The 26,475-nt window shown below is 41.4% G+C and overlaps 2 protein-coding genes across 2 annotated transcripts; both read left to right on the top strand.

Moving 5' to 3' along the window:
• Positions 1–3,942: 3,942 nt before the first annotated feature.
• LOC133060059 (olfactory receptor 2AT4) lies at positions 3,943–4,914 on the top strand. Its single transcript, XM_061147790.1, has one exon. The coding sequence runs from the start codon at positions 3,943–3,945 to the stop codon at positions 4,912–4,914; it is 972 nt and encodes a 323-aa protein (XP_061003773.1).
• Positions 4,915–14,503: 9,589 nt separating this feature from the next.
• LOC133054663 (olfactory receptor 2AT4-like) lies at positions 14,504–15,469 on the top strand. Its single transcript, XM_061139875.1, has one exon. It carries the CDS (start codon positions 14,504–14,506, stop codon positions 15,467–15,469), a length of 966 nt encoding a protein of 321 aa, XP_060995858.1.
• The last annotated feature ends 11,006 nt before the right edge of the window (positions 15,470–26,475 follow it).

Here is a 26,475-nt window from a genome sequence, read left to right as displayed (position 1 = left end):
GGCAGGACAGACAGGGATGTGCAACAAGCAAGAGGTCGATGGTCTTGTAAGAGTTTCTCACAAGGAAGCAAAGCTGAGGATGGTAAAAGAAATGGGAATATTCAACAAGGTGACCATCAACACTGTGAGTCACGGAGGAGGGAACTGCAGTTCAGAGAGGGAAAGTGAAAGAGGCAGAGCCAGAATGGAAACCTAGGTCTTTCTAATTCCAGGTAATAAACCCAAACTCTATAATTCACACCTATTCTCCTTTTCTGTGGGAATAGCACAGGGTAGGGGAAATACAAGAGAATGGCATGGATTTGGGAGTTATAGAGATGTACAATGACACAACAACTATAAAGAATGAGGCATGAACCAGGAGCTTAATAAATGGGAGAACCTTACTCTCTCTAGAGTCTTAGGCCAAGAGTCATTCAGCTCAGACCCTTTGTGGGGCCAAATCCAGAAGGGACACTAAAAAGTGTGTATTGAGTTGGAGGAGATCATCTCTCCCAAGGTGCTCATTTTGCAGATGGGAAGACTGAGGCCTCGAGGCTCAAAGTCACAGCAAGCAAGGGGCCAGGACTCTGGGTTGCCAGGCAGGGCTCAGCCTTTTGCCAGCAGGCTGACTCCAGAACAACCTCTGCTCTCTCCCCTCACCAGCCTTGAACAAATATCTGTTCTTCTCCAACCCTCAGTTTCTCCTTTGTTGAACGGGCATAACCACTCCCTGGCAAGATTGCATGATGGAAAGAGAAATGCATGGTGTTAGGTTGGACGTTCAGTGATTGGTTTTTCTGTTCTCTGTCCCCTCCAGCACTGTAACTGGCTCATAAATAATCTTGACCAAAGAAATGGTCTTCTAACAATGTTTAGTGTCCTTAAGTCCTAAAAACACCCCCTGAAATATGTATTCAAAATAAAATCATTTAATCTAAATCACAAAATAAATGTAAAGGATTCCAAAATTTTTCCGATTTTTGCTGTGTTGTTACATCAAATGATGCTTTTTTAAAATATCAAACACTAAATTATTTCACAAACATTTTTTTCATGCTGTTATCTAGCCAGCACCCTAAACACATTTTGCTGGTTTGTTGCATAGGCCCACTCTGCCAAGCAGAAGTTTAGGGGAGGAAACTGCGTCAGTGCCTTTAGGATGAGCAAATAAACATCAACTTATTGATCTGTCTTGTGGCCCCAAGAAGATGAGGCAGCCTGGGCTCATTGCTTAGTTATCCTGGACTCAAAGTGATAACCCAGCCCTGTTGATGGTCTAATTCTGGTTCTGTCATTCACTTACTGTGTGACCATGGGCAAATCACAGCCTGCTTCTTAGCCCCATACCTTTTTTGTTCCCTGCATATAAGAAAAGGGTTAGACTAAAACTATTTATTGCTAATGATCCTTTCGTTCTAATTTTATGAGTGAGTAGCAAAACAAAGTCAGTTGGGAAACTGCATTCTGGCCTGTCTCTGGAACCCCAAGTTCCTGAGAAGGGTGCTGGTGCTTCATTAAATAGAAAATCAGGCCTAGTTACAACCCTGGGCTCCCAATCTGATGGAGCCACAGACACATAAACAGAGAAGAGACAATTCAGCATGATCATAGTGATGTCCAAAAAAAGCACATGAACAGTGAGAGCCAGCTGAGATCAACAAAGACCTCTTGGAGGAGGGAACACTGGAGCTTAGTTTGGAAAAAGAATAAGGCAAGAGCAAGGAGTTGCCATTTGATGATAGAGTCAGGAGAAATAAGGCTAAAAGAAGATAAGCTTTAAATGGAGGCTAAGGGATCATCTCTCACGAAAAATCCTTAATGAATACTGGATGGGAGCTTGGACACTGGGTTTAAGACCTACCTCTACTATGAATTGTCAGTTGACCTTAAGAAAACAGTTTCCAGACTTCAGACTCAGAATCTATCTCCCCCACTTAAAAGAAATGAGCAAGAGGAGGGAGAAGGAGTTGGACTTGATGGCTCTGAATTTTTGCCCCTCAAACCCCAACTCAGATCTGGTTTCCTCAGTGTATGACAGAACCCACTGCAATATTGTAAAGTGATTGGCCTCCAACTAATGAAAATAAATGAAAAAAAAAAAAAAAAAAGAAATCAGCCAAAAAAAAAAAAAAAAAAAAAGAAAGAAAGAAAGAAAAAGAAAAGCTAGAAAGCTTTTCAAAAAGCTACTTGCGGAATTCCCTGGCAGTCCACTGATTAGGACTCCACACTTTCACTGCCAGGGTTGGGTTCAGGTCCTGCTCAGGGAACTAAGATCCCACAAGCCGTGTGACATGCCCAAAAGAAAAAAAAAGTTCAACCTGGAAAAAAAAAGAAAGCTATTTAAAGTATGATTCACATCTGCTCTGTTAATAAAAAAAAAAAAAAACTCAAAAAAAACACCAAACCCCAACTCAGTTTAACTCAGTGACATTCAATCCAAAATTGACTTCTCTGAGCTCTTATAACATGCAAGAAGATAAAGGTGATTTGCATCATTGGGTGTGAGAGAAACCTGGTGACTGGCTTTGGGAGACTGGATCTGGTCAGCTGAGGGTTCACTCTTTTACAGCAAGGTGCAGGAGTTTTTGCTTTTCTGCTTGGCTAATGGAGGCCAACCTCTAGAACATTTTTTTTTTTTTCTTTCAAGGAAGACTTCACAAAGGAGTGGCCTATTTCTGGTGTCTTTTACAAAGACATTTTACCAGCCTTCACCCGCTTACAGGGAATCATGCCGCCCTCCACACTTAAGAAACTTCAGAACAATTTGAAATTTAGGGTTGTTTTTGACAGTATCATCTAAGAAAAGGAGATGGAAAGAGAAAATTGTTGCCCAATATCTCTCCACATGAAAACTTAAGTTCTAGATTCTCCAGAAGACATAACATAGAATAAATAGGCTTAGTCTGGCAGTCAGATGTCTGGGTTCTGGTCCTAGCTCTGCTGTGTAATCTTGGGCAAGCTCTTGCCCCGTCTGTCTACAAAGAAAAAAAAAAAAAAAAAACCTGACTGGACATGTCTAGATTTGACATTTTTATAATTCAATGGCATGAAAGATATTTTATTAGAAGCAATATCAGGGATGGAGTAATCTCAGAGTCATATTCCCAGAGAAGAAAAGAGCTGGTGATTGTTGGTTCACTTTGGAGGAACCCTCCTCCCTAGAAATCCAACTCATCACATCCTTCCTGCACCTGTGTTTCTCCAGATTACTGAAAAATATGATATTTGTAATTCACCCAGTTTTGCCTAATTGCTGCAATGGAAGTGTTGGGCTAGCGTGATCTATCATATTCTACACAAAAATGGAAGTACTGACACTTAGCTTAGAAGGAGTCAGGAAGAACCACTATTCGAGGCTTACAGGAGAAGAATAAGCTTGATAACTATGTGAGCAATAGCATGTTGCAAAGAACCTTGGAGAAAGCAGTCCTTCCAAAGCAATATGGTGGAACTTTTAGTGCAAAAGAAGAGGCATGAGTTCAAGGACTTATTTTTTGAGAGCTGACATCCCAAACTAGATACATAAAATCTCAGATGAAGACTAGCAGAAATCTTTCCAGAGAGTTTTTCACAATCATAATTCAACAATCAACTGTTTACATCTGATTATCCTAGTAAAATGTAAAGTCTAAGAAAATAGGGACTTTGCCTGCCTTCTCCATTTTCATCACTGTGTCAGCTGAACACGGCAAGTCTTTCACTTGGTAGGTTATTGGTTAATTAATAAATAGTTTGACAAAAGAAAGGAGGTAGAAGTTTTGGGTTCACATAGTAGGAGTTAATACCACAACCTACTAATCAGTCCTCAAGAGCTGGTTGTAATATTACCTTTATATTTTGACTAGAGTGTAAATATTGTAGATTTCTCATTCCAGAATCCGTTGATTCTATTGTTTCCAGATATCCCAGTGCCCAGATGTTCCAGCTGCCCATCTCCCAGAAATCCAGCTCTGGCTCACCATGGAGGCCACAACCTGTAATGCATCACTGGGTGGCTCGCCAGTCTTCTACCTGGTGGGCATCCCCTCCCTGCCAGAGTCCCTCTTCCTCCCTGTGTTTTTAATTTTTCTCCTTTTCTACCTGCTCATCCTCACGGGAAATGCCCTGATCCTGGTGGCTGTGGTGGCAGAGCCCAGCCTCCACAAGCCCATGTACTTCTTCCTGATCAACCTCTCAGCCCTGGACATCCTCTTCACCACAACCACTGTCCCCAAAATGCTGTCCCTATTCCTGTTTGGGGACCATTTTCTCAGCTTTACTTCCTGCTTATTGCAGATGTACCTCTTCCAAAGTTTTACATGCTCTGAAGCCTTCATCCTGGTGGTCATGGCCTATGACCGCTATGTGGCTATCTGCTGCCCACTGCACTACCCTGTCCACATGACCCCACAGACCAATGCTGCCCTGGCAGCCAGTGCCTGGCTCACTGCCCTCCTTCTGCCCATCCCAGCAGTGGTGCAGACCTCCCAGATGGCATATGACAACATTGCTAGAATCTACCACTGCTTCTGTGATCATCTGGCTCTAGTTCAAGCCTCCTGCTCTGACACCGCCCCGCAGACCCTCATGGGCTTCTGCATCGCCATGGTGGTGTCCTTCCTGCCCCTTCTCCTGGTGCTTCTCTCCTATGCCCACATCCTGGCCTCAGTGCTTCGCATCAGCTCCCGAGAAGGACGCTCCAAAGCCTTCTCCACCTGCAGCTCCCACCTCCTGGTGGTTGGCACTTACTACTCATCCATTGCCATAGCCTATGTGGCCTACAGGGCTGACCTGCCCCTCGACTTCCACATCATGGGCAACGTGGCATATGCTATTCTCACACCAATCCTCAATCCCCTCATTTACACTCTAAGAAACAAGGATGTCAAGGCAGCCATTACCAAAATCACACATCTTAAGACCCAGGCTGGAATAGGAGCCCTTGACCTTTAGATGCAGCTAATTCTGCTCTCAGGATACCAATAACAGTGCCCAGCACAGATTGTTGTTGTTGTTGTTTAATTGCTAAGTCATGTCCGACTCTTTGCAACACTATGGACTGTAGCCTGCCAGGCTCCTCTGTCCATGGGATTTCCCAGACAAGAATTCTGGAGTGGGTTGCCATTTCCTTCTCTGAGGGAAATTCCCAATCCAGGGATTGAATCCGCATCTCTTGCATTGGCAGGCAAATTCTTTATCTCTGAGCCACCAGGGAAGACCCCAGCACAGATTAGCAACTCGATAAATATTCTTGAGTAAATAAATCAGTAAATATAGAATGGTAAAAGAAAATTCTGTTGAGCAGTCAACTTCAACAGTGGTTGTCATATTTTGGCCCAGGGCTTTCCCCCTAGTGCAATGGAATGATGTTCATCTTTATATGATATCTTGCACTGTATAAGAATTTCACTTCTTCATAAGAAGCTTTTTCTTTTTTTAAAAAAAATCTGCATGGCAAAAAAATCTTTATAAGCAAAGTCAAAAAACAAAAGACTTACATCACAGGGATAGGGCAAATATCTAAAATAGATAAAGAATTCTGGAGAAGGAACTGGCAATCCACTCCAGTATTCTTGCCTGGAGAATCCCATGGACAGAGGAGCCTGGTGAGCTACAGTCCATGGCGGGTCACAAAGAGTCAGACATGACTGAGCGATAACATACTTACCTACCTCCTGAATTTTTAGAAGAAAAATCTAACATACAAATATGAAAGTGGGAAAAATATATGAAAAGATAGGTTACCAGAAAAACACAGTGGTCTTTAAACAATGAAAAAGTAGTCTATTGTATCAAAATACTGTATAAAAAGAATACAAATTAATACTACAGTGTGAATTTCCCTAGTGGTCCAGTGGTTAATAATCTGCCTGCCAGTGCAGAGGACTTGGGTTTGAACCCTGGTCTGGGAAGATTTCACATGCTGCAGGGCAACTAAACCCATGTGCCACAACTACTGAGTCCATGTGCTCCAACTACTGAAGCCCATGAGTTCTAGAGTCCATACTTCACAGCAAGAAAGCCACTGCAATAAGAAATTTCTGCACTGCAACTAAAGAGTATCTCCTCACTGCTCACCACAACTAGAGAAAGCCTGGCACAGCCAAAAATAAATATAAATAGTAAATAAAAAAATTTTAAATTACACTGAAATGCCATTTTCCACATAATCAGATTAACAAAACAATATTTTGGCAATATGCATGTAGAAAATCAGAACTCTTGTAAATTGCTTGTGAGGATGCAAATTGATAGAGCATTACTGTGATACCCACCAAAAGTATATATACATTTACCTTTTGACCCAGAAATCTCATTTCTAGGAGTCAATCTCAAAGACACATTGGCAATAATTCATTAGGCTACTCATTCATCATTAGGGAACAGGTTGAAAAAAAATTATTTTAAGTATAATGCATCTATAAAAAGGAAGTGATAAAGCTGTATAGTGATCTAGGATATGCTAATGGACTTCCCTGGTGGCTCAAATGGTAAGGAATCTGCCTGGAATGCAGGAGACACTGGGTTGGGAAGATCCCCTGGAGAAGGGCATGGTAACCCAGTACAGTATTATTGCCTGGAGAGTCCTATGGCCAGAGGAGCCTGGCGGGCTATGGTCCATAGGGTCGCACCGAGTTGGACACAACTGGAGTGACTTTGCACGCATGCGCACAGAAGGATGAAACCTCGAATTAATAAAGATGGTTACCTACAAGGAGAGAGAGGGAACCGGAGTGGAGGGGACAGGAACAGAAGCAAGACAAACTTAAACGTACAATCTGACTTTAGATGTATATACAATTTTTATATAATTAAAAGAAATAGAAAATAAAAAACATGATTCCCTCCTTTTTAAAATAAACAGAAACACTTGATCTTAGATGTCTATCAAATTAATGGCATGATCATTAGGAAAATTACTGTAAGAGTCATCGAAACAGTGCTTTGACTGTACATCCGAAGAGGGATACAATTTAACAACAAGAAAAATCATAACAGTTTAAATTACATTGAGAAGTCTTTTAAAAAATATGTTACAGTTTTACTTAAGAAATTAGACTGAAATTAAATCATTCTATAATCATTTAAAATACTTCATTTTGAAATTATTTTATACTTACAAAAAGTTACAAAAATAGTAGAGTTTCTATTTACCTTTCATCCAGCTTCCTCTAATTTTAACATCTTACATAATCATGCTGCATTCATCAAAACTACGAAACATGAATCTATATAACACATTATCACTCAAAGTCCATAGTTTACATTAGGGCCTACTCTTGGTATTATATATTATTTTATTTTTTGTATAGACATCCAGTTGTTCCAGCACCATTTTTTAAAGCCTATTCTTCATCATTAAATTGTCTTTGAACTTTTGTCAAATATCAAACTACAGTTGTGTCTATTTCTGGGCTTTCTCTTCAGTTCCATTGGTACATTTATCTGTCCTTTTACCAACACCACGTCATCTTGATTACTATAACTTTATACTTAGTGTTGAAATTGGGTAGTGTGAATCTCCCAACTTTGTTTTTCTGTTTTAGAATTGTTTTGACTACTTTATTTCCTTTGCTTTTTGATATACATTTTGGAACTAACTTGCTGGGTTTTGACTGGGATTGTACTGAATCTATGTATTAAATTTGGGATATTTGACATTTTAACAATATTGAGTTTTCAAATTTAATAACATGGATATCTCTTCATTCATGTAGATTTTCTTTGATTTTATTCATCAGTGTTTTGTAGTTTTTAGCCTATGGATTGTGCACATATTTTGTTGAAGAAAGAAAGTGAAAGTCACTCAATCGTGTCTGATTCTTTGCGATCCCATGGACTATACAGTTCATGGAATTCTCTAGGCCAGAATACTGGAGGGGTAACCTTTCCCTTATTCAGGGGATCTTCCCTACCTGGGGATCGAACCCAGGTCTCCCACATTGCAGGCAGATTCTTTACCAGCTGAGCCACCAGGAAAGTCCAAGAAAACTGAAGTGGGTAGCTCATCTCTTCTCCAGCGGATGTTCCTGACCCAGGATTCAAACTGGATCTCCTGCATTGCAGGCGGATTCTTTACCAACTGAGCTATGAGGGAAGCCCCACATATCCTGTTAGGTTTATATTTAAGTGTACTTTTTGGTTAGTCTGTTAATATGGTGGGCTTTTCATTGGTTGGTTTTGAATGTTGAACAGATTCTTAATTCCTGGAATGAACTCCACTTGGTTACGATATATTGTCCTCTATAAATATTGCTAGGTTTGATTTTTAAAAATATTTTGTTTAGGATTTCCATATGAGGGATACTGATCTGCAGTTTTCTATTAATTCCTTTGCCTAGTTTTTTTTTTTTTTTTCTTTGCCTAGTTTGATATTAGGTTAATATTGGCTGGCCTTATAAAATGAGTTGGAAAGTTTTCTCTCCTCTTCTATAATCTGGAAAACATTATGTAGAATTGGTATTTTTTTTTCCTTAAATATTTAGTAGTATTTTCCTATGAAACGACCTGTGTCTGGAATTTCCTTTTAGGAAATTTTTTTTCTACAAAATCAATTTCTTTACTAGATGTAGAAGTATGGGGTTTTTTGTGTTTATTTATTTTTGCCTGAATCTTTGTTGCTCTGTGTGGCCTTTGTCTAGTTGTGGAGCATGGCTTTCTCGTGGTTGTGGCTTCTCTTGTTGCAGAGCACAGGCTCTAGGCACTCAGGCTTAGTTGCTCAAGGCATGTGGAATCTTCCTGGACCAGGGATAGAATCATGTTCCCCGCCTTGGCAGGCAGATTCCTATCCACTGCACCACCTGGGAAGCCCTAGATATAAAAGTTTTAAAAGTGTCTGTTTATTCTTGAATGGGTTTTGGTAGTTTGTACCTCTCGAGGAATTTGTCCATTTCATCCACATTATAGAATTTATAGGCATAGAGTTATTTGTAGCAGTCTTTCATTATCCTTTTTTTTTTCTTTTTTTTTTTCATTATCCTTTTAAAGTCTGTGATATCTCTTCTTTCATTCTGAATGTTGCTAATTTGTGTCTTCAATTTTTCTTCTTGGTCAATCTGGCTATAGATGTATCAATTTTATCGATTTTTCAAAGAATCAGATTTTAAACTTAAATGTCCATCATAAAATAGCTAGAGGGAAGCTCAGGGAATTCAGTGCTCTATGATGACCTGGTGGGGGGGATGGAGGTGTGGGAGGGAGGCTCAAGATGGAGGTGATATATGTATAAATAGAGCTGATTCACTTTGTGGTAGAGCAGAAACTAACATAACGTTGTAAAGCAATTATACTCCAAAAAAAAAAATAATAATAATTAGCCTTTAGTTTTATTGATTCTGCTCAGCTGTTTTTTTTGTTTTCTGTTGTATTGATTCTTGCTATAATATTTACAATTTTCTTTCTTTTAAGTACTTTGGGTTTAATTTTATATTCTTTTTCTAGTTTCTTAAAGTGAAGATTAGATTGTTGATATGAGCCTTTTATTCTTTTCCGATATAAGTATTAAACTCTATAAATTTCCCTCTAGCCACTGCTTTCGTAATTCCCTACAAATTTTGAAATATTGCACTTTTCTTTTTTTTTTCAACTCAGAATGTGTTTTTAATTTCCCTTGAGACTTCTTAAATTCTGGAGCACTTACTCAGGCCCATCCACTTGAATAGGGCTTGATTCCAACCTCTGCCTCACCAGCATCATGTGGCTGCTAAACTCTTTCTGCAGCTTTGTAACTTCCCAGCTGCTGTCTTCTTCTGGTTTCTCAAAGTCTTTCCCTATACATGCATACCTGAAGAGTTGGTCCCTGACTTGAAGGGAATTTGTACAGATTTTGAAGTGCCTTCCCTGCAGTACTATCCTCCCCAGTATTTTGCCTTTTAATTTCCAGCCCTTTTGGTAATCCAAATTCCAACTTGTATCTCCTCAGTTTATTAGGACTTTATTTTTCTAATTGAGCTCTATTTTTCAGTCCTGTAAATTGGGAAATGCCCTCAGGTAAAAATCTTGTTTCATGTGGAAATTACTTCATGAGCTTTCCTATTTTCAAGGATCACAGTCTTTCAAGGATTCCGAAGCCTTCAAACAATCATTTTACATATTTTATCCAGTTTTTACAGTTGTTTTTGGCATGAGGGTTAGTTCCAAAGAAGATACTCTGTCATAGGCAATACTTAAAAGTCCTCTTTGAGTTTTTGCACTATTGGTAGGAGAAACACAGTGTAGACCCTAGGATTTTAGAGTGAACTATGTGGGGTTTTTTTTCTGCTGATATCTGTTTTCCTTTTTAGAAACAGTTCCTGGCCCTGGTGCAGCCGAAAGCCTGAAAAGAAACACTAAAGGACTATGGGTCCCAAGCTGACCCTTACAAACTGGGTATTAATTTGAACAAACAAAATATAAAATTGGATATGTACAAAAACATCCCACTGTCAAGTGGGAAGTCAGGTAATAAATATTATATTAGCTCAAGCAGATCTTGAAGGCACAAGACAGTTGCATGAGTGGGTGGCTCAGACTTCCAAGATGCACCATCTTGCAATATTGATACCCTCCCATCAACTCTGACATAGGGCCTCATGGGAAATTCCTTATAATCAACTCTCCCAAGAAGAAAGAAATCAGGCTTGATTCACAAACAGTTCTTCACAATATGCTGAGACTACTCAAACATGGACTGCTACTATATTACAGCCCATTCAGGAAGGCCCTGAAGGATCAACAGGAAGATGAATCCTGTCAGTGGGCAGAACCTTTGCCAGTGCCTCTTGTCTTTCACCTGGTAGGTTCATCTCACCTGGAAGGTAAAATGGAAAGAGGTTTGGATCTATACAAGTTTATGAGCAATGGCTAGTCTATGCTGGGATATGAAGTAACTTAGAGCAAAGTGACAGGTTTGGTGAAGAAAAGATCTGGAGAGATTTAAGGCAATAGGCTTCTGAGAAAGGCCTCAAACTGTGAAGATATTTTTGTCCCAGTGTGACAATTTACCAAAGGGAACTCATGGTGAGAAAACTCTCTAAAATCAGCAAAAGTAGGCAAAATCAGATACACAAGATAACCCATTCATGAGTATCAGTCAGACTTATAATAAGAATGAAGGTTACACCATTGGCAGAAAGTTTGAGGCCCCTGAGAGCTGTTAATAATGTTCTAATCATTACCAGCAAAGCCTAGGGACAAATCCTACCTCATTCTTCATGTATGCTTTAGGTGATGCCAGGGAGTTTATTCCTGAGGGATGGTGGGTCTTCAAGGGAGCACCATCTTGAAGAAAATAACCCCAGGAGGCCTACCTGAAAGCAGGGAGCTGAGGGTTTAATAGGTCATGGCTCAGCCTCTAACAAGTCTTCACATGGAGACACAATAGGACCCACCAGTATGGACCAGCTTAACAGGTAAGCAGGACCAGGGCTGAAGCGTCCAGAGACAGGCAGAGAAAACTGGGGCCAGGAGACAGGGGTAGAGAAGCCAGGATGTATGAACTTGGGCCAGGGATCAGGGAGACTGGCTGGGTGCGAACAAGAGGCAGGAGCCCAGAATCCGGGTTGGCTGTGCACACGTGGGTTGTGAGACCTTGGGCCACACATTCTGACAGGTCCAGGCAAAGGAGGATTCTTACATGTGGGTTTCAAACCACATTCTCATCAAATTATTTCCTCCCATAGGAAATCAAGGCTGATGGAGCAGTAACCATTGGAAACACGAGGGCACTCTGCGTGCTTACCTGCTCCGGGCTCTTGTGTAGCATTGCCTAAACGTTCTCTTCGCATTCTCTCCACAAGGACATAACAATCTCGGAAGGTCACAAATGAGGGAAACGAGTTCAGACAGAGAAAAGTGACTTGCCCAAGGTCACACAACTGCAGGTACGACCTGGGACGGGACTCCAGTCCTTTCTGTCTCATAAGTGCATATTCTTGACCACTAAGGCCCACAGGACAGATGAAGGTAAAGCCCCTGGCTGGTAGCAGGTACTCAGGAAAGGTGGGAGAGCCAAGTGACATGACTTTGCCAGACACAGAGTGGACACTCAGGAAAGGGTTCATTGGATTGGAAACCCCTCAGAGATTTTCTCTAAACCTCTCACTACACAGATAAGAAAACCAAGTCTCAGGGACCCAGAGTCACAGCAAGCAAGTAGCAGAGCTGGTCGAGGAGCCAGGACTCCTGGTTGCAAGGTGGAGTTCTTTAACAGCAGTCTGCCTCCTAACCATCTCTGCTCTCACCCCTCGCCAGTTGGGACCTTGAACAAGGGCTTGTCTTTCTCCAATCCTTGGTTTCCCATTTGCTGAGGGGCGTAACCACTCCCTGAAAGGGCTGGCTGAAGGAGGAGATGATGTCCATCAAGTGCAGCATCAGGTTGGACACTCAGTGATTGGTCTTTCTGTCCTTCCCTGTCCCCACCTGCACTGTAACTCTCTCATAGACAGTCCCACCAGGGAGGACCTTCTGGGGCAAATTCTGTGCCCTATTAGTCCCTAAAGCACAGGATGGCATCACTCAGATGTAGTGTGTAATCTAAAACAAAATAAGAGCCCTAACCTATAAAATAAATGTAAGAAAGTTCAACCAAATTTGGATATTCCCTTTGATGGGCTAGTTGAAAGGTGTTTTGAAAGAAAAAAATGCCAAGTTCTTTCATAAAGTACTTTTGGTGTCCCTGTTTGGCTGGTGTCCCAATATGCCTATTGGATGATCCAGTACCACCTGCAATAAAAAGCCATGTCCCACCCCTCCACTGAGGTCTCAGCATCCCTCCTTCATCGTCTAAGCAGTGGAACAGAAGTGGGATGAGAGGGGTACCAAAACTGATGGCCTTTTAGGGCCCCACTGGCCTCCCCTCTCAGCCTTTCTGCCCCTAAGACCCCCTGCTCTGCCTCACCCAGGACTGAAGACACGACTGCCTGTCTGAGAGCAAAAATGTCCATGGTAGTGCAAAACAGGTTCACTTTTTTTGCTAGATCCTGGGGTCTGATTTTTGGAATATTATTTTAAAGGAAGATTTGCATTGCCAGATACTAGTTCTCAGTGCTTATCCTATAGCGACTCAAGATAAAAACTTGAATTATAAATTTGTCTGATTATCAATGAAAAAATGGAAAGGGAAACAGAAAACCTTGGTCTTAATATGATCTCCCCTGAAAAGCTGAACTTCTGGATTCCCCAGAAGACATGGGGAGTAGAAGAGAGTCCTCTCCCAGGAATCAAAGACCTGAGTTCTGGGGATGACTCTGCATCCAATGCCATTGGTACCTGGGAAAGTTCCCACCCTTTTTGCGCTCAGCCTCTTGCCTTCAGGAGGAAAACTGGTTAGATCTGAAAATTAAAGTTTTTTCCAGCTTTTTCACTGATGGTTTTATGCATAAGAGGTGTTTCGAGAAGAGAGAGAAATTAGAGGTGACTCTAGGAAAAGTGTGGGGCCCTACTCACAGAATCATCAGGATCAATACGGACTTGCTTGCAATGGGAACAGGGATTGTTTAGCCCAAGGGGCAAGTATCAAGTAGATGGCAAATCAGTATTTCTCTTAATTCAATCCCCCCAGATCTATGAAAACACTTCCTCCTGATTCCTTTTTGGCGGAGGCTAGGGGGGTTCTTTGGCCTTGGAGCAGCCATTGCAAGCAAACCTCCAGTTCCTCTCCATCTAAAATGCTTCTCAAGCAATGACCAGGGACAGAGAAGCCTGGTGAAGAGTGGGCATGCCAAACAGGAGTTTGAGCTGAGCTGCATGCCAGCAGAGAGGCAAGTTCAAGAGTAACACAGATATACTCCCTGGATTCTCTGTTGCTGCCCAGTTGCAGGAGAATCTACACTCAGTTCCTACTCCAGTCAGGAATGGCTCTTTCCGCCAAAGGGATTTTCAGTGTCACTCCCGTCACTGCAATGTGACAAAGAGCCCCACATCCAGAGACAGAAAAGGGAGTACTCAACTTAGAGACAGGCAGAACCACTGCATCAAGCCAACAAGGAAGAGGGAGCCATTCCTGGTCAATAATTATGATGAGAAGATGGCATGTTGCTATAAACTTTAGAGAAATCAGGCCTCCCTAGCAAGGTGGTGCCAAAGATGTCACTTTTTAAAAAATTTAAAGCAATGCCAAAGAGAAAGGAGCTCAAGGACATGGTTTAAGAGACTCAATATCCCTGAAGGATCATATGTGACATGGACGAGGGGACCAACAGAGTTCTTCCACAACACTTAGCACAACTGAAATTAAATAATTATGCGATTCTTTGTTTAATGTCTTTCTCTACCACTGAAATTTCAGCTCCATTAAGTTAGAGACCTTCTTTGTTTTGTTCAACTTGGTATATACTCAGCATGTAACACATGGTTTGGTATATTGTAGGTAATTTTGCCGCATTATTTTTTAAAAGGAAAAAGGGAATTCTGGGAGAGGATGAAGACAGAGCCCATCATTTCTCTTCTAGTGTTGGTTACATTATACAGTGATCACTCTGTAATTAATGTTCCAGAATCACCGATTGCTCTGGTTTCCAAGTACTCCCACCGCCCACTTCCTGGGCATCCAGCTTAAACCATCATGGAGATTATAGCCTGTAATGAATCAGAGGAGTCATGGACCATCTTCTACCTTATGGGCATCCCTTCTCTGCCGAAATCCCTCTTTCTTCCTATCTTCTTCATCTTTCTCCTCCTCTACCTGCTCATCCTGGTGGGAAATGCCCTGATCCTGGTGGCTGTGGTGGCAGAGCCCAGCCTCCACAAGCCCATGTACTTCTTCCTGATCAACCTCTCAGCCCTGGACATCCTCTTCACCACAACCACTGTCCCAAAGATGCTGTCCCTATTCTTGCGTGGGGATCGCTACCTCAGCTTCTCTGCCTGCTTCCTGCAGATGTACCTCTTCCACAGTTTCTCCTGCTCTGAAGCCTTCATCCTGGTGGTCATGGCCTATGACCGCTATGTGGCTGTCTGCCGCCCACTGCACTACCCTGTGCTCATGACCCCACAGACCAATGCTGCCCTGGCAGCCAGTGCCTGGCTCACTGCCCTCCTTCTGCCCATCCCAGCAGTGGTGCAGACCTCCCACATGACTTTTGAAAACATTGCTCACATCTACCACTGCTTCTGTGACCACTTAGCTGTGGTCCAAGCCTCCTGCTCTGACACCACACCCCAGACCTTCATGGGCTTCTGCATCGCCATGGTGGTGTCCTTCCTGCCCCTTCTCCTGGTGCTTCTCTCCTATGCCCACATCCTGGCCTCAGTGCTTCGCATCAGCTCCCGAGAAGGACGCTCCAAAGCCTTCTCCACCTGCAGCTCCCACCTCCTGGTGGTTGGCACTTACTACTCATCCATTGCCATAGCTTATGTGGCCTACAGGGCTGACCTGCCTCTTGACTTCCACATCATGGGCAATGTGGTGTATGCTATTCTCACACCTGTCCTCAACCCTCTCATCTACACGCTGAGGAATAAGGATGTAAAGACAGCCATCACCAAAATGGCATGTCCCTGGAACCCAAATAATCCTGCAAAACCCTGATTGATAGTGAACTTTATTTTCTCACAAACACCAATAACAATAGAGATAAAATTGGACAATTCAGATAGCCAAATAATTAGAACAATAATTCTTAAAATACAGTCCTAGGTATTCTTCCATTGTAACAAAATAATGATTTTCTTTCCTTAATTCACAGACAAAATGGATTGGGCTTTTCAGTTTTTAAGCTGTGACTCCCAAATTTCACAAGATTTGTGGTCACATTTCCATTAAGTATTTTGATTCTCAGAGACTTAAGTATTTGACCAGAAAGAAATTCAGTTTTTTTCCGTTGTAGAGCTTCTAATATTTCTAAATGCCCCCAGGATTGCTGACACATAGATATGAATCAGCCTTGCCCTTTTTGCTGGAGTAGTAACTTAGAAATCCTCTTCAAGGAAAACGTCTGAAACTGCTACCATCTCAATTCTCATTTCCTGAAAATACACTGCTACTACCAATGTGTCAATACCAGTCATGCAGGAAATTTACCACTGGTGTCTAGGCCTTCATAGTGTCCTGAAAGTAGAGCATACCCTTCCTTGAGCTTATGCTTAGGCAAGAAGTATTCCTTAGCAAACCTGTACAGGCACCAAAGCATTGCATCCATAACAAGGAGAGCGAAGTCGTTTTCTCTTATTAGTAGCATGCGATGTCCAGGACCTGCACTCTTGCTCACAATACAGCCGTAGGTATTCTTCCTGACCCTAGACGCCAGCCCAAGCTCTTTATTCCCTTTCCCTATGCCAAATTTCCTCTTGAAGAATATTTTACACCTATCACCTCACCTGCTAATTGGCACAGTCTCTCTATATCTCCCATTTAAAAAAAAAGTAATTTCAACTTTTGTGCATCAAATGATACTATCAGGAGAATAAAAAGACAATCCACAATGGGGAAAATATTCAAAAATTAAGGAATTAATGTCCCAAATATATTAAGAACTCCTACCACTCAAAACAACAACAGTAACACCCAATTTAGAAAATGGGCAAAATATTTGAATAGACATTTCTCTGAAGAAGACATACAAATGTCAAATAAGCCCATGGAAAGATGCTTGACATTACCATCCATCTGGCAAGTCAAAACCATAATGAGATAGCACTTCTACCCACTAGGATGGATATTATCCAAAAATGGAAAATAGCAAGTGTTAGAGAGAATGTGGTGCAATTGGAAAGCTTGAAAAAAAAAATGATGCAGCCACTGTGGGAAAACAATATGATGGTTCCTCAAGAAATTAAATATAGAGTTAATGAATGATCCATCATTTCCACTTCTGGGTATATACCCAAAAGAATTGAAAGCAGAGTCCTAAGAGACATTTGTTCACCTGTGTTTATAGCAACATTATTCACAGTAGCCAAAAGATGGAAACAGCCCAAATGTCCATCAGCAGGTGAACAGATAAACATATACACCCAGTAGAATATAACTCAGCCTTAAAAATGAATGAAATTCTGATACATGCAACAACATGGATAAACCTTAACAACATTATAAGTGAAATAAGCCAAGTACAAAGGGATAAATATTGTGTGATTCCATTTACATGAGGCACTTGTCATGGTCAAATCATAGAAACAGAAAGTGAAACAGTGGTTACGGGGAGCTAGGGGTGAGTGGGGAAGGGAGAGTTACTCTTTTCTGCATATGGAGCCCTGTCTGGGATGACTAAAGAGTTCTGGAAATGTACAGTGGTGATGGTTGCACAACGTTGTGAATGGACTCAATACTCCTTTATGTACATTTAAAAATGGTCCAAATGGTAAGTTTTATGTTACATATGTGTACCACAATAAAAGATATTTTAACAAATAGTTTCAAATCAGACCACAGGTCACAGGTCCTTGAGTAGCCCATGGGCTGGCTGCCATTTTGTCAGATGGCCATCTCTAGACCCACTGATCAGCTGTGGTCAGAGGAAGATGTATGGAGTTCATCACATGGTTTGACATGAACACAAGAATTCATGGAGCAGTTTGCCTCAAAAAGTGGGGTGGGAAGGCATTTGAAACCTGGTACATTTAGGGGACTCATTGTCCTATCGGTGTCAGGCGGGTGTTGGGAGATTGTTGTGAAGATTTGGGTGAGACTGGGAAATTTCATCTCTCAAATATCTCTAGCCTGCCTATACTCCTCTCCATCCCACTTCATTCACTCTGGTGCAGGTGTTGGTTACCACCTTCTCTCTCCTGAAGGAGCACAACCATCTCTCCAACCATCTCTCTGCCTCTGTGCCCACCCTCCACTTCATACGTGACCAGAATGGGCTTTCTGGCAGACAGATCTGGTCACCCTATCACCCTCAAGGCTCTCTCTGCTCTGGTTCCCCCTAAATGACTTCTTTGACCTCACATCTCACCATTGCCTCTCTCATGGCAATTCTGAATTTCTTTCAGTTTGCCAAACACGGCAACTCATTCCCATTCTCACCAGTCACTCACCCTTCTCTCTTCCTCTTTGTCTATTACAACTGAAATCTTAGTCAGGCTTCTCCTGAAACATCACATTCTCAGAGGAGCCTGCCCTGGCACCTTGCCCTGAAAAGTGAGGTAGATACCTTTTGTGTGAGCCCCCTTAGCACTTTATTACTCCCCCATCATAGTGTCATGTTAGTTGCTCAGTTGTGTGACTCTTTGTGATCCCATGGAGTGTAGCTCACCAGACTCTACTGTCCACGGAATTCTCCAGGCAAGAATACTGGAATGGGTTGCCATTTCCTTCTCCAGGGCATCTTCCCAACCCAGGGATCAAACCCGGGTCTTCTGCATTGCAGGCAGATTCTTTACCACCTGAGCCACCAGGGAAGCCTCATCATGGCACTTTTAAATTTTCACCTTTTGAACCTTAGGAGAAAAGAGCTCTGAGCTCATGATACCTATTAGTCTGTGTAGGCTCCTTGCTTGTTTTATCTTCCCCTTTACCTCCAAGCCCTCAATTCCCACTCCACTCCCCTTTATCACATTATGTATGTCCATAAATATAAGCATATCTTTGAAAAGTAAATAGTGTTGTTGTATGCATGTATGTACATGTTGAATTCACATAAAAAGAATTATGTTACACATCTCCATTTATCACTTACATTTTCATTCAGTGTCTGTGTTGCTATTTATAAATCTAGTTTCATTGGTTCTTATTGGTATTCCATGATATAATTTCATCACATTTTACTTTTCTAGTGGAGGCCACCTAAATTACCTCTAACTCTTTGCTATCAGTGTGTCTTGATAAATGCCCTTGTGTATGCCCTTGTATGAATCCATGGAAGATTCTCCCTGAAAGATAGAACAAGGAGTCAAACACATTAGTCATGAGTGTACACAAACTTTAGCTAAACATAGTCCCTCTTCATTATTTGTAGATTCTGTGTTTGTAAATTCATTTACCTACTGAACCTAAAACCAATACTTAAGGCACTTTCAGGGTCACTCAGGGACACACCCAGAGCAGCAAAATATCTGAGTCATCATGTGCATGTTCCCAGTTGAGGTCTAACAAGAAAATACTCCACCCTCTTGTTTCAACTCATATCATGATCAAGTGTCCTTCCCATGGTCTATTTTTGCCATGCTTTTAGCATTTTTGTGCTCTTTTGGTAATTTCCCTGTTTAAATTGGTACCCAAGCATGGTGCTCAAGTGGTGTCTAAGACTGCTAAGCATGAAAAGTCTGTGATGTGCCTTGTGGAGAAAATATATGTGTTATTAAGCTTCATTCAGGCATGGATTATAGTGCTGTTGGCCATGAGTTCAAGGTTAATAAATCAATAGTGTATATACTAAATGAGGATTTTTAAATTAATTTTTATTGGAGTATAGTTGATTTACAATGTTGTGTTCGTTTCCGCTATACAGCGAAATGAATCAGTTATACATAGACATGTTGTTGCTGTTGTTCAGTCGGTAAGTTGTGTCCAACTCTTTGTGACCCCACGGACCGCAGCATGCCAGGCTTCCCTGTCCTTCACTATCTCCTGGAGTTTGCTCCAACTCATGTCTATTGAGTTGGTGCTGCTGTCTAATCACCTCATCCTCTGCCACCCCCTTCTCTTTTTGCCTTCCATCTTTCCCAGCATCAGGGTCTTTCCCAATGCGTCAGCTCTTCGCATCAGATAGCCAAAGTTATTAGAGCTTCAGCTTCAGCATAAGTCCTTCCAATGAATATTCAGGGTTGATTTTCTTTAGGATAGACTGGTTTGATCTCACTGTAGTCCAGTGGACTCTCAAGAGTCTTCTCCAACACCACAATTTGAGTGCCTCAATTCTTCAGCGTTCAGCCTTCTTTATGGTCCAACTCTCACACCTGTACGTGACTACTGGAAAAACCATAGCTTTGGCTATACAGACCTTTGTGGGCAAAGTGATGTCTCTGCTTTTTAATACGCTGTCTAGCTTTGTCATAGCTTTCCTTCCAAGGAGCAAGCATCTTTTAATTTTGTGGCTGTAGTCACACCACCCGCAGTGATTTTGGAGCCAAAGAAAATAAAATCTGTCACTGATTCTACTTTCCCCCCCTTTTATTTGCCAGGAAGTGATAGGACCAGATGCCCATATATACACATACATATATCCACTCTATATTTTCCCATATAGGTCATTATAGAGAGTATTGAGTAGAGTTCCCTGTGCTATACAGTAGAATCTTATTAGTTACCTATCATATATATAATAGTGTGTATATGTCAATCAGAAATACCCATAAAACAAGGTTATATATTTGATCACATCAGTTGACAAAAATGTTGTGACCAGAGGCTCACAGGAAACTAATCTTGTGCTCCTCCTAGAGGAATGACTGAGTGTATTCGCAGCAACTCACTAGAACACAGCTACCACAGATAATGAGAATTGACTGTACTGAACGTACTTCAATATTGTTTCCTTGAATGGCTGTGCCTTTTATACTCCAGCAGTAAAGGACTATAGACTATAGCTCCCACCCCCCCACATCCTCACCAACATCCTCTTCCAACTCTCTAATTTTTTCCTTCTTTATCAGGCTAAAGTGGTACCTCATTCTGTTTCATTTGCATCTCTCTGATTACTAATGAAGCATCTCCTTGGTAGCAACTAGCATTTTCCCATATTGCTTATGGAAAAACTGCTTATTTTCTTTGGATTTCCTGTATTATTTTATTGCTTTCAGGACTTCTGTATGTTTGCTCCTTGTCAACTTTAAATATTACAAATATGTTTTTCAAGTTTGTAATCTGCCCTGCCTGCATTGAGCAGAAATTCTTCATTTTGATATACTTAAATCCATCACAGTTTTTACCATTTAATATGTGGGGTTTTAGCCTTTCCTTACCACAATATCACAGTTATTCCTCAATATTTTCTTTCATTAGCTTCCTAGTCTTTTTCTTATACTTTTACCTTGAATTCATGTGGAGCTCTTCTTTAAGTTGTAAGGTAGGAATTCTGCTTTATTTTTCTTCATATTTGAAACCATATTTTCCATCAATCTCTTCTTCTCTCTTTTTTTTTTTTGGCCATGCCTTGGGGTGGGATCTTAGTTCCCCATCCAGGGATGAAACTTTTGCCCCTTGCAGTGGAACCACAAAGTCTTAATCACTGGACTGCCAGGGAAGTCCCACCAATTGCTCTTAAAAATCTTGTCTCTCCTCGTTGTTTTATAGCCCTATATTTATCAAGTTTCCATACACCTTGTGTACTTCTGAGTTATTTATTTTGTTCTATTGTCTACTTGCCTATTGGAATGTCAGTACCATATTATGATACTATTATAGCTTTGTAGTATGTCTTTTTACATATATGATTCAGGAAGCCCCTTCTCACCTTTCATATTTTTTTAAGTTGACCTACCTGTTTGAAGTTGACTTACCTGTAAATTTTGGAAGGTTTGTAAACTCCCTCAAAAATGCAGTGAAAAATTTTTGAGACTTCAGCTACTTGAGCTTAAGCTACCACTCCCACTTATTTGATAGAGCTCCCCATTTATTAAAATCTTTTATGTCTCTATTTTAAACTTTTCAACAATCATGGTTATCATTTTTGATAGTATAAACTTCATCATTTGTGTTACTATTGTAAAAAGCATTTATAATTTTTTTCTAGTTATTACAGCCTGGATGGGAGGGCAGTTTGGGATAGAATGGACACAGTATATGGCTGGGTCCTTTTGCTGTCCATTTGAAACTATCACAACATTGTTAACTGGCTCTACTTTAAAATACAAAGTTAAAAATTTTTTTCTAGTTGTTATGCTAGAAAAAGATCTATTTCTAGCTAGTATAGAGTTCCCCAGTCACAGCCCTTATCACACTGAATTATAATTCCCTTTCTATTGCCTGTATTTATTCTCCATTAGATGCCAAGCTATGTGAGGACAGGCACTGCCCCTGCCTTTTCCATCTCTATATGCCCAGCATCTTTCGTAGGGCTTGGCGCATAGCAGTCGCTTAATAAAGAACTCAGTCCTTGGCACATGATGTCATTTGATGTTCGTTTCCTCCCACTCTCTGAGCAAAAACCACATCAGACCCCGCGTTTTATAGATGGATATACTCACACTCAGAGAGAAGATGTGTTTCCCATGGACTCAGCATAAATTAAAGAAAAAGCTGGAGTCACAGCCCAGGTCTCCTGGCTGAGATGCATTTCATTTCCTTTAAGCTATCTCTGCTGATTAAATGCCCCTTGTCTTAATCTCATGGGAAGAATAGATGGCATATTCTCTAGTCAAGGTGTAAAACCAGAGACAAAGGTCAGTTTTCCTTGAGAGGGTCAAAGGTCCTGAAGGATGATTCCTGGTGTCACAGAATCCCAAGCTGCCCCTTGTTCTCATCTCCATACCAGTAGGTCTCAAACTTTTGTGTGGGTTGAAATCACAGCGAAAGCTTGTTCAAATATAGGTTGTTTGGCCTCCTGCTCAGATTTTTAAAATTCAATTTGTTCTAAGTGAGGCTCAAGAACCTGCATTTCCAGCACAAGTAGGCACACAGAAGGCACTCAGTAAGCATGAGGTTTTAAAATACCGTCTTGCAAAACCAAGTTGATAACAGTGCCCATTACAACACTCAGCACTGCCCTATAACTTTCTCCTTAAATGCAGTGTGAGAAAAAGTCAACTCTTTTCTTTTCTTTTACCAGGCAATGAAATCCTTCCTACCCAGATTCTTTTTTGCCTTGTCGGACAGGAAGTCAGAGCCTCTTTCTCACCTTCTGTCCCTCTCTTATTCAAGTGCCTGAAAATATCTATTGCTCTTTTCCCTCCCTCTAGATTATTTTTTGTATTTTGTCCTATTTTACATTGTCTTCAATTTCTACAGCTGTCTCAAACCCTTCTTTTACATAGAATATAAATAACATATATGTATTATATACAAATGCATAGGTATCATTAAGAAGACATCTGCTTAAAACAAAATAATGACCACCAGAAAAGTTAAGGACTAGGTACATTTTTGTTTTATTCTCAGTAGATTTTCTAGGATAATCTCTAGTTTCAGCGGATTTTCCAACACCTGAACTGCTTAATTAATGTTAAAAGTGGAGAAATGGTGATCAGAAACCTGAATAAAATGAAGAAAGTACTACAGTAATAAAGGGTAATACTATCAGGCCCTAGATGGGCTTCCCAGGTGGCGCTAGTGGTAAAGAACTTACCTGCCAATGCAGGAGACATAAGAGACGTGGGTTCAAACCTTGGGTTGGGAAGATCCCCTAGAGGAGGGCATGGCAACCCACTCCAGTATTCTTGCCTGGAGAATCCCATGGACAGAGGAGTCTGGCAGGCTAGAGTTCATGGGATCGCAAAGAGCCAGACACAACTAAAGAGACTTAGCATGCATGCACGCATCAGGCCCTAGACAGCAGTTGCTGTCATGGCATGTTGCAAGAGCCTAGTGCGATTCATTAGTATTTCCATATCTTACCAGAGGCCCCCTCCAGGGCTGGGATCTCCATTCCAGTTGCCAGTGGACTAGTATTCAGAGAAGACTTCATTGCTTCCAGAAGGCTCACCGGACCCCTGGGAAAAGGTCTGGCAAGGAGCCTGTTGCCCTTTTCTACTGGCTCACCTGCCTAGTTATTGGATCCTATTCATGTGAGTAGTCACCACTGGAAGCTTGTGCAGGCTGGCCCCAAGAAGAAGAGAAGCAGTCCCAAGAAGACGGGGTGGTAAGTGCTAAGGGTGCTGCAGGTACGTTTTCGAGGATCTGCAAGCAAGTGTGAGGTCACTGGGCAGGGTGCAGGGCAGGTTTAGGATCAGACAACCAGGACAGAAACTGAACTGGGGACTCTGAATCTAATGCTCACTGCCTGTCCCGGTGCCTCCTCATAAAGGCCTCAGACATCAAAGAAGGTTCTTCCCTGACTTTAATTCCTGACAGTTCAGAGGTCTTAGGGTCCAGTGACCTGTAGTCTGAGCTCAGACTTCTCTGATTCTGAAGATTTATGATTACACGGCCAAGATTCTGACAGTAAGATTCAAATATCCTAATACTCTATTATCTTAAACCATTCTTAGTGTATAAGATGCTAACATTCTCAGATTCAAAGTCTATGGTTTTAGATTGTAAAATTTTAAAACTGAGAAACAAAGATTCCAAGGAAAATAGGATTAAAAATAGAAAATTCAATGATTTTAGAGATTGTAGATTCTTAGAGTCTTAAATGCTAAGATCTTTGGAATCTAATTCCCACTGACTTCAAATTCTTAAAAAATTTTAATTTGAAAAGTGTAGAAATCTAGAATCTTAAGTTATGACTTTACACCTAACTGCTGGTGGTACCTGATCAAATAAGTCAACTTTCCAGCCCACCTGCCAGGAGAAGCTTTGCACCTTCTGACATACTTTGCACCTTTTGCTCAGGGGCAAACCTAAATCAATGTCAAAGCTGCTGATCTGCTCAGTCACTTACTGGTAAGGCCAGATCATGTATAGACTAAATGTCTTCTCTGCCTTCAGTTTCATCACTATATTGCTGGAATGGACACCAATTACTTTTTGTGTGCCCAGCATCTCTTCTTTTTAGAAACTGCAACTCCTAACTCCATGCAATTCTGACAGGATTGTCAACCACACACAGCATCACCTTCCCCTCCTCATGGGCACATGACCCAGTATGGCTAGAAAATTTCCATATCCCAAACACAGCAATCCTTCCACACATGAGCAGAAGCAACAACATATATTAATACAATGAGAAAAAGAGCTCTGTGAGTGCTCATAAATGCCAGGTTATGAGCAGTGAGGACAATGTATATACTGTGAGTCAAGTTTTGCTCCTCCTAGTGTCTATCATAGAGTGAAGTAAGTCAGAAATAGAAAAGCCAATATAGTATATTAACTCACGTATGTGGGATCTAGAAAACTGTTACAGATGAACCTGTTTGCTAGGCAGAAATAGAGATGCAGATGTAGGGAACAGATGTGTGGACACAGGGTGGAATGAATCGGGAGACTGAGGGTGTTTTTTGTGCACTTCCATGTGTAAAACAGATCCAGATCTGGATCCTGCCATTTCTAAAACAGTGGAAACCTACCTTATAGCGCAGGGAGCCCAGCTTGGTGCTCCGTGGTGACCTAACTGGGATTGGGGTAGGGACAGAGGGAGGTCTAAGAGGGAGGGGATATATGTGTACGTGAAGCTAATTCACTTCATTGTACAGCAGGAACTAACACAACATGGTAAAGCCACTCTATCACAATTAATAAAAAAAAAATTTGCTCCTGACCAACTTTTCCATGTGGTGGAAAGAGTCAGGGTTGGCTTATTCATAGACACAGTAGCTACAGTATTTAAGACCCACCATATTTTTTGGAAGCCATGAAAATGTTTTAACTTCTTTTAAAATTAGAAGGAGAAAAGGAATACAATACAGCCTGTATTATATTCACCTTTAATAATATAATCATCTTTAATAATATAATTGTAAAATAAAATCTTTTATGTTTTGATGTAAGGAAAGGAACTCAAAAAGAAAAAATACTGACAATCCGTTAAAGTTGTATGTGACTTTGGAAAGAACCTGCCTGAGAATGAAACCAGCATGGGAAAAATATCTTTGAGAGATGGAGCAAGGAGAGCATGTGAACCTCTGGATCAGCCATGTCAGATATGCAACCATCCCCTTGGATCCCCAGTTAGGTGAACAATCGATTCTGCATTTTACTAAAGTTGATGAGTTGGATGCTTGTTATTTTGTTGGCTTTCCAGAAACTTCCTATGTTTGTAGAATTCCCCATCTTCTTCCACTAAAAATGCCTTTACTTGCTTGCCAGCTTCCCTTGCAAGTAGAGCCCAGGCATGTGAACTAAATTCTCTGGCCCAATGGAGATTTTTGTGAGCTACCTATATCCATTAGTAAAATTATTTGCTGATTAAGCCAGCCACAGTTGGTTTCTGCTGTTTGCAAGGCTCTACAGTACTTTGGCCACCTCATGCGAAGAGTTGACTCATTGGAGAAGACCCTGATGCTTGGAGGGATTGGGGACAGGAGGAGAAGGGGACGACAGAGGATGAGATGGCTGGATGGCATCACCGACTCGATGGGCATGAGTTTTAGTAAACTCCGGGAGTTGGTGATGGACAGAAAGGCCTGGCATGCTGCGATTCATGGGGTCGCAAAGAGTTGGACACGACTGAGCGACTGAATTGAACTGAACTGAACAGGTACAGCTAGTTCAAGCTGGGCTTCTGTCCCTTGCAACAAGTGTTCGAACACACAGCAGAGCCCTCTTCTGCCCTTGCCTCTTCCTCGGGGGACTAAGTCCATCACTGGTGGTATTTTCCCAGAAGTCAAAGCTCATTCATTCCTGGAGAGAGAATGGGTCAGACTGAGTTCTAGCCAGGGGGGGACCACAGAGACCAGGAAAGCTATAGAGTGCAGTTTGAAAAGTCAGTGTGATTTCAGGACTCTCCCTTTTCTCCTGACTCCAGCCTCTTGTTTACCCAGGACCTTCCCTCTGACACCAATTTTAGGAGGTGGGGTATAAGAAAAAGCACTCTGTTACTTTCTCCCACCCACAAG

Source organism: Dama dama, chromosome 1 (genome assembly GCF_033118175.1).
Source record: "Dama dama isolate Ldn47 chromosome 1, ASM3311817v1, whole genome shotgun sequence".
In the NCBI taxonomy this organism is placed as follows: Eukaryota; Metazoa; Chordata; class Mammalia; order Artiodactyla; family Cervidae; genus Dama; species Dama dama.
The sequence above is the reverse complement of the archived record's forward strand: the minus strand, read 5'-3'. Positions and strand labels throughout refer to the sequence as shown.